Source organism: Lampris incognitus, chromosome 11, assembly GCF_029633865.1.
Source record: "Lampris incognitus isolate fLamInc1 chromosome 11, fLamInc1.hap2, whole genome shotgun sequence".
NCBI classification, from domain to species: Eukaryota; Metazoa; Chordata; class Actinopteri; order Lampriformes; family Lampridae; genus Lampris; species Lampris incognitus.
The window spans coordinates 13,451,919-13,460,174 of record NC_079221.1 but is presented as its reverse complement, the minus strand read 5'-3'; the positions used below and the strand labels follow the sequence as shown (position 1 = coordinate 13,460,174).

General features: G+C 46.8%; 1 protein-coding gene across 2 annotated transcripts; it reads right to left on the bottom strand.

Annotated features, from left to right (window-relative positions):
• Window positions 1-4,370: 4,370 nt before the first annotated feature.
• kctd12.1 (potassium channel tetramerisation domain containing 12.1) lies at window positions 4,371-6,122 on the bottom strand. Of its 2 annotated transcripts, XM_056289721.1 has the most exons (2): window positions 5,366-6,122; window positions 4,371-4,876 (listed from the first exon to the last, which is right to left on the bottom strand). In XM_056289721.1, the coding sequence occupies exons 1-2, from the start codon at window positions 6,119-6,121 to the stop codon at window positions 4,859-4,861; spliced, it is 774 nt and encodes a 257-aa protein (XP_056145696.1). In that variant the 5' UTR covers window position 6,122; the 3' UTR covers window positions 4,371-4,858. The 2 variants fall into 2 exon arrangements, with proteins under 2 accessions (XP_056145696.1, XP_056145695.1); XM_056289720.1 differs by having other exon boundaries at window positions 4,371-6,122.
• Between the last annotated feature and the right edge of the window lie 2,134 nt (window positions 6,123-8,256).

Genomic DNA, 8,256 nt, shown 5'->3' with positions numbered 1-8,256 from the left:
GTGTCACAAAGTGTACATATATACAGTTAAAATTAAAAGCAGCGTTACAGGGGTTAAGCTCTGGCTAGCTTGCCATTTAGGGCTTTGATGGACAGGGAGACAAAGGAGTTCTTAAAGTGGTTGAGCCTGCACTGGGGTCTCTGAAGTGTCTGCCTGGGGGAAGAAGCTGGTACTCAGAATGGAGGACATCGGTGGGGTGTGAAAAAAATGTTGGGCCTGTCTGATGACTGTTTCATCGAAGCCCGGAGTGTGAGATGCTGCCTGACTGCCATGATTTACATGGCTCTCTGTATTAGCTGGGTAATCTGGACTTTCAGCCAGGGGCGATTCTAGGATCAGAGCTTTAGGGGTGCTGAGTATCCAGAGTGCTGGCCGGCCAGGCAAGATAAATTTGGGGGGGGGTGGATCAAACCATTTTCGAAGCATGGGGGTGCTGTATTTTTGTTGTTAAAATATTACGTTTAAACCATATACTGGATATGGTTTTGACATTTCTTCAGCTTATTAAACATGGACATACAGCAAAAATAAAAAATAAAAAATCTCTTCAATTTTAGGGGTGCTGGGGTTCAATTTAGGGGTGCTGCAGCACCCCCAAAAATGGGCTAGAAACGCCTATGCTTTCAGCTCTACACTGAGGTTGCCAAACCAGGCTGAGATACCATCCTACAGGATACTGTCAGCTACAGGATGGTAGAAGAGGAGCCGCACTTTCTAGTTGACACCAAAGACCCTTAGCCTACGAAGGAAGTGTAGCCGCTGTTGGACCCTAGTTCAGACATTTTCTACCTGAATACTGCATGCCAGTTTGTTGTCTATGTGTATGCCCAGGTATAAGTCAGAGTCAATCTGAGCTACTATGTCCTGGTCGTGGATAACCAATGGTGAATGGTCGCCAATGGATTTGGGGTCAAACACCATATCATTTTATTTCATAATGTTGAGGGTGAGGAAGTGTTTGTCGCACCACTGGACAAAGTTCTGAATCTCATGAACATGGACACTGCCATCTTGGTCCTCTACATCTACACCCCTTCTTTTTTTTACCTATCTCTAAATTTGAGTGGAGGAGACAAGCTGAAAATGAGTGCTTACTTATATTAAGTGTCAAGTTAAATGTAGGTGTCATCTCAGACCATACTCTAAACTTTGAACAGTTTATACAGTGTGCTTTTTTTCAGCTGAGAAACATGACAAAAATCAAACTGGCCTTGTCATGCCTCAAACATGGTTACCCACCAAATCATCCTCTCCACACTCACTAGCAAGAACTGCCCTCTGTTGGTTCATGTCCTACCTCTTGGGAAGACATTTTTGAGTATCTTGGAGGGGAGAAGTGTCCAAACAGCACGGCATATCCACAGGGATTCCTCAAGGGTCAGCGCTCGGTCCCCTTCTCTTCTCAATATACACCATCTCACTTGATGCAATCATCAGCTCCCATGGTTTCTCATACCATTGCTATGTTGATGATACCCAGCCCTTCCTCTCATTCCCACCAGAAGACCACACAGTTTTGGCTCGGATCTCTTCATGCTGTGCCAATATATCGGCATGGGTGAAAAAATGCCACCTTCAACTTGATCTCTCCAAGACTGAGCTCCTTGTCATCCTTGCCAGTCTCTCTTTACAAAAAGAGATCAGTATCCAGCTCGGATCAACCCAACTCATGCCAACAAAGTCTGCCCGAAACCTGGGTGTCATGATTGATGGCCAACTAACCTTTAAAGTTCACGTGGCCTTCGATTGCTCAGTCATGCTGATTTGCCCTGTATAACATAAGGAAAATTAGACCCTTCCTGTCTTGGCATGCAGCACAACTCCTGGTACAGGCTCTTGTAATAGCACGCATATTGACTACTGCAACTCCTTACTGGCAGGCCTCTCCACATGTACATTTAAAACTCTGCAGATGATCCAGAATGCAGCAGCATGTTTGGTCTTCAACCAACCCAAAAAGAGCACGTCACCCCACCTTTCACACACTAAACAACAGCTAAATCTGAGTTTCTAATGTTTTCTGATGGTGTAAAAGGTTTGTTCACATCACCAGTGGTTGTAAAGATTGGAGCAAAACAGACCCATGTTTTCAATTACCACCGGTTGAGAAAGATATAAAGTGCTTATTTTCAATCTGTGACTGAAACTTTTCAGTCATTTATGGCCAAATAAATCACGGATTGGACCTTTAAAGACAATTAGAAAATTATTCATGTTTTTATGTCACTGTGCCCGTACTACTATAATGCTTTGTTTACCGCCTTCTTTCATGTGGCAGCGGTCTTTCATTGCTCCCATGCTGACCTGTGTTCTCTGGCTCAGGTATACAGTAGTAGAGCTTTTGATTTGGATTACAGCTGGTAAGCACCACTCTGGAGATATCAAAGCCTGCTGTCTCAGCCATTTGAAACGTATTCGTTTTCACACGTTGGATAACATGTAGATGAGTTTCCAGTGTTTGTTAAAATGTTTGTCTGGCCTCATAAGACTTTGTGAGCTGCAAATGCAATGAGCAAAGCTTGAGTCACCCTTCATCCTGTGATGCCAGGGACACAACTGTTCAACAAAAAAACCCTTTGTATGATTCTGTTTCTTATTTCCATATGAAGCTGGCTGATTGTGGATGTATAATGCTTCTCTATTTGTCTGATGGTTGATTGTCAACAGTGAGAAGTGGGTTCAATCTGGTCGACTGCTGAATACTCTGTTGATAGGGCTGCCATCATGAAAAAATGAAGAATTGAAGGAGAAATCTAAATTAATTACACCTTAATGAGATGTATAATTTAAGTTTCTCAATCTAAAATATTGGCAACGACAGAGTCAAGCCAAAACTAAAATCAAGTAACGGATTCAACATTGACATTAAACACTGGCAGCCATCATCTAAAATCAAATCAAAGATCCCTAACATTACTTAAAATCATTGCTCGTATTTACTCCTTTAAAACATTAATATTTACAACAGACCCAGAAAATATCATTTTATTCAGTCAATCAAACAAAGCCATGCTATTTGTTTTCTTGAAGGGAATCAAAATAAGACTTGTGGTTTCTGCTGCATTTTCAACAAACTTTGTCTTTTCTTTTTAAACGAATAAGTAAAGCGGGCTCGGCTGCACACCAGTCCTCATCGGCGGGACGTGCTCCTCTCATTCACGCTCCCTGGCAGATTGATCCCTCCATTTCTCTGCAGATGGACTCTCTCATTATTTACACTTGAAATGATAATGACATCATATGTGCACAGCTGCGCTATTTGCATGCAGATAACGTGCAGCTGAATTTTGTGCGACCAAATGGGGAGGCGGAAACCAATACCCCTGCAATATTTGCACGCTAACTGCACTCAGATGTGGAGCTCTGCGGTGGTCTAAGTTAATAACAGACTGGAGTTACTCGGTTGTGAGGATGGATATTACGTCCACAGTGCTCATTTGAAATGGTAAATGGCAGAATCGGGGCCCCAAGCGCCTTTCCACTCAAAGTGGTCCAACATGGGATGAATGCCCATTCTCTACTTCTCAACTGGAAACTTGAGAAGTTGTGTTGTGTTGTGTCTGTGTATCAGTTATGAAAGCATACCATCAATCATTCATTCATTCTCCAAACCGCTTATCCTGCTTTCAGGGTCGCGGGGATGCTGGAGCCTATCCCAGCAGCCATTGGGCGACAGGCGGGGAGACAGGCTGCCAGGCCATCACAGGGCCCACACACACACACACACACACACACACACACACACACACACACACACACACACACACACACACACACACACACACACACACACACACACACACATTCATACCTAGGGACAATTTAGTAAGGCCAATTCACCTCACCTTCATGTCTTTGGACCGTGGGAGGAAACCGGAGCACCCGGAGAAAACCCACGCAGACACGGGGACAACATGCAAACTCCACACAGAGGACGACCCGGGATGACCCCCAAGGTTGGACTACCCCGGGGTTCGAACCCAGGACCTTCTTACTGTGAGGCAACTGCGCTAACCACTGCGCCACCGTGCCACCCCTGCCATCAATCAGTGTGATTGAAATCTGCTTAAAAATTCAGACTTCCATTGGGAAATACAAAATACACACAAAATCCTGCCTGTGATAGAATTTGACTTATTTGGTTCCTTCGGGGGTAAAACTGTGTGTAGTGGGCAGATCTCAACCAGATGGACTTCATTCTCAGGGTACCCTGTTTTCTTGCAGCCCTCTTTTGTTTCCTATTAAATACAGTTTAAGTTAAAAAAACAAACAATAGGAGGTAATCAATATAGCCTGTGTCGTAAGCTCACACCGCACCGATGCTAAACAGCCACTTAGTTTGATTAACAACAGGTTGAGAAGAACATGGTAGAAGATTTTATTTCATTGAACGGGTTAACAAATACAATGCTACAAAGCAAGTGCATACCATAGCAATCTGCTGCAGAAAGAAACAAACCCAAAACCTGGTTCAAGCAAACCTCGAGATTAAATCAACACTGACTAGTAACTGTGATTACATTAACACTTGCAACGGTGGGGCTCTAGTGTCGTTCAACGCCATCCGCTGCACACTTGACTGGGTCAGATATGAGCGGGACGGTCCTGCAGCTACCAGCCGCTTTGTAAGACGATGTCTTGTGGTGTTTCTGATGTCCGTGTCAATTCAAGGATCAATTGTGCAGTAATACTTCCCTTTTGTCTTTTTGGAAACGTGACTGGCATAATCTCCCTTTTTCTTTAGAGTCAAATTATGTTGGCGGGTGGGAGAAAAGGGGGGGGTCTATTCTTGTTTGTGGAACTTTGCACCCACCTGTCAGCTCTTCTTCACTTCTTAGGCTGTTTTTCTTGGGGTGTGTTACGGAGCAACAGTTTTCTGAAAGGCAAAATATAAATATACAGACTCATGACTATAGCTGCCGTTCACTGGCCTCTGGTAAACTTTTTAACTATTAAGACAGCAAGTGCAAAAAAATAAAATAAAATGTTGGATTTCCTTTCAAAACGTTGTCATGTGGTTCTATGTTGATTTATTGTTCTGTCGTCAGAATTTACTCAACACAGCTTTGTTGAACCACTTGACATGGGTCAACATGTTTAAGTAAATCCAACATTTCATTTTTTTTTTTAGTACATCTTCCTATAGATTATGAGATTCCTATTCACTCCAATATGCAGTGGTCACCACCAGACACCGAAGTTGCGTCCTGTCAGCCAGGCGAGCTCGTCATTTTGGAGCATTTCTCAGTTATTCCCTACAAAAGACATATTCGGTGTAGCTGGTCCAGATTTTGTCCTCGTTCGGGTCATTGCTTGTGTACGCGCACGTCCCCGTGGAGCTGCAGGTCACCATGTGAAAGCCCACCTCGGTCAGCTTATCGAAAGCCTGCTCCAGGAAGTTGTACTTGAGGTAGTACCGGGACGTGTACCGCTCCGGGGGCCGGTCCGGGTCCCGGCTCTCGTTCAAAGTGTCCCCAAACACCTCCTTGGCCAGGGACGTCTTCCCGCACACGGTGATGCGCGCCACCCGCCGGAACTTGGCGTCGGTCTGGATGTCTCTGCCGATGGTGTAGGAGCCCCGGTACCCGACTGTGATGTAGCCCGACTTCCGCGGGTCCAGCGAGGGGGAGACGCCACCGGCCGCGGGTGCCGTGCGTAATAACTGAGTCTCTGCGCCTCCGGAGGAGCCGAGGCTGCTCGGGGGGGCGCCCTCCTCCGTGTCACTCTGGCAGATCTCCTCGCTGATTGAATTCTCTTTGCTCATTCTGGGAATCAGACGCTTGGAAAGCTCCCGCAGCTGGAAGTACTCAGCCTCCCTCTGGAGCCGGCTCTTCTCCGGGAAATAGTCCGGCAGGACCAGCTGGAGGTCCCGAAGGTAGTCTAGAATATAACGGAACAAGAACCCGTCCCGGTCCAAGAAGAAGCGCCCCTTGCTGTCTCTCGCCAAGTCTTTGGGGGACTTCTTGCTGAACATGGTCCATAGTAATGAGTCTGGCACGGCCACTAAAGTTGTGTGCCTGGTGACATAAACCTGTCCGCCCACGTTCAGCTCGATGATGTCGGAGAACGGGGAGCCGGACTCGGCGCCGCTGGACCCGCGTTCCGCGTCAGCCAGAGCCATGATGTCCAGACAGAAAGACTGGGGTCGAAAAGTGGAAGCGGGTAATTTATGTCGTCTATCGTCTGTAAGTGGATGTAGGAGGGGATTTCGACCGCCGATTCTCCATTTAACTATTTAACGACTGTCTTCCGTGCAACATGCTGGTGTTCCAGACACTGCGTGACGCGCACAGCATTTCTCCATTTCCCGATATCCCCGGTGTGACGCTACTATTATAACATCCTATCAGAGTATGAATCTGTGTGTCATACATGTGAAAATGTCATCTGACGCGGATGATGAGTAAGGTGATAGGTAACATTTTGTCAAAAGCCAAATGAGCAACGCCAAACTTGGACTATTCCGGGCTGTAAGTGTGTAATAGAGATATGTTTAGAATATATGTGAAGACCGACATCTACTGGCAGATTGATGGAAGTGCAGACACTGTTTATCAAATCCATCCATCCATTATCTGAACCGCTTATCCCGCTCTCAGGGATGCTGGAGCCTATTCCAGCAGTCATTGGGAGGCAGGCGGGGAGACACCCTGGACAAGCCGCAAGGCCACCACAGGGCCGACTAACACACACACACACACACATTCCTAGGGACAATTTAGTACCACCATTTCACCTGATTTACATGTCTTTGGGGGAAACCCACGAAGACACGGGGGAGAACATGCAAACTCCACACAGAAGACAACCCGTGATGACTTACTACCAAGGTTGGACTACCCCGGGGCTCGAACCCAGGACCTTCTTGCTGTGAGGCGACCGCGCTAACCACTGCGCCACCGTGCCGCCCTTTTAACAATATACAAATGGTAAATGGACTGCAATGTAAATGGACTGTACATTGTAGCGAATTCAGGGGGGCAGCCGGGACACGAACCCGAATCTCCAGCACCATGGGCGACAACGTTAACCAGTAGACTAAATCCAGATTTAAAAAATTTGCGTTGGTCCTTTGGCAGTGATTGGTTTTATTTTAGTCCTTCCTCTGTAAATGTTCAAATAAAGCGTCAGTTGGGTGTTGTGTCTCGGAGCGCTTACGTCAGAGAGTGTGTTCGCTTATGTTTAACATATATCGCGGCACGGTGGCCCAGTGGTTAGCGCTGTCGCCTCACAGCACGAAGGCCCTGGGTTCGAACCCTGGGGTTGTCCAACCTTGGGGGGGGTTTGTCCTAGGTCGTCCTCTGTGTGGAGTTTGCATGTTCTCCACGTATCTGCGGTGGGTTTTCTCCGGGTGCTCCGGTTTCCCCCACCATCAAAAGTAACATGCATGTTGGGGCTTGTACTCCTGTCCATGTAATGCAATAGGAAAAGAACTGGTGTTGGTCCCCGGGCGCAGCCCACTGCTCCTAGCTACACACATCACAGCTAAAATGGGTTAATTTGCAGTAATTGAATTTCCCCAAGGGGATTAAAAAAGGAAAGTTAATTGATTATAATTATATCTATGGCGTAAGTGAATCTAAACCCGTTGTCAATTTGGCGACTTTCTCACTAGATTTTGCGACTTTTCGGACCGTCTTAGCGACTTTATCTCTAAAAAGTTACTAGCGAAAAAAATTTGGCGACTTATTCAGACCATCAGAGAACAGACGAGACGCATATTGTGGCGAGCTGGCGTGGAAGAAATGAGTCGAGCGGCAGAGACCTCGTTTTAACGGCAGCTCCTGTGACCCAGGAGTGCGCTTTCATTTCCACAATGGCCAGAACCGACAACAACGTTACAAATCCCCCCCCGCCCTTCCGATGTCACAATAGGCGTAAGTCACGGTCCTAAAGGTCAGTCAGTCAGTAACAGTCCTCTACCCAGTCCAAGTCAAACCCCCGAACAACAACACATCCCAACATGAACAGAACACCCGAACACGCAAAAATATAACGCAATCAACTCAAATATTAATACTTCCATGAGTCCTTGCGCTACCCCGGCCGCTACACAGCCCCCAACTGAGGGGTCAGTCGTCCCCGACGACCCCGTCACCCAATACATAGTCCCTCAAATGACCAGGGTGTTGCCGCTGGCGAACAGACCGCCCAAAGCACCGTGTCATAGACCCTCTTCTGTCGCACAACGGAGCCGGCCCGGGACCAACGGGTGCAGGAGTCGCAGCACTGCACGTGCAGCTCCATGTCTCGTCG

Coding starts and splice junctions, on each gene's coding strand:
- kctd12.1 (XM_056289720.1), bottom strand. CDS start 6,121: ATGGCTCTGGCTGACGCGGAACGCGGGTCCAGCGGCGCCGAGTCCGGC.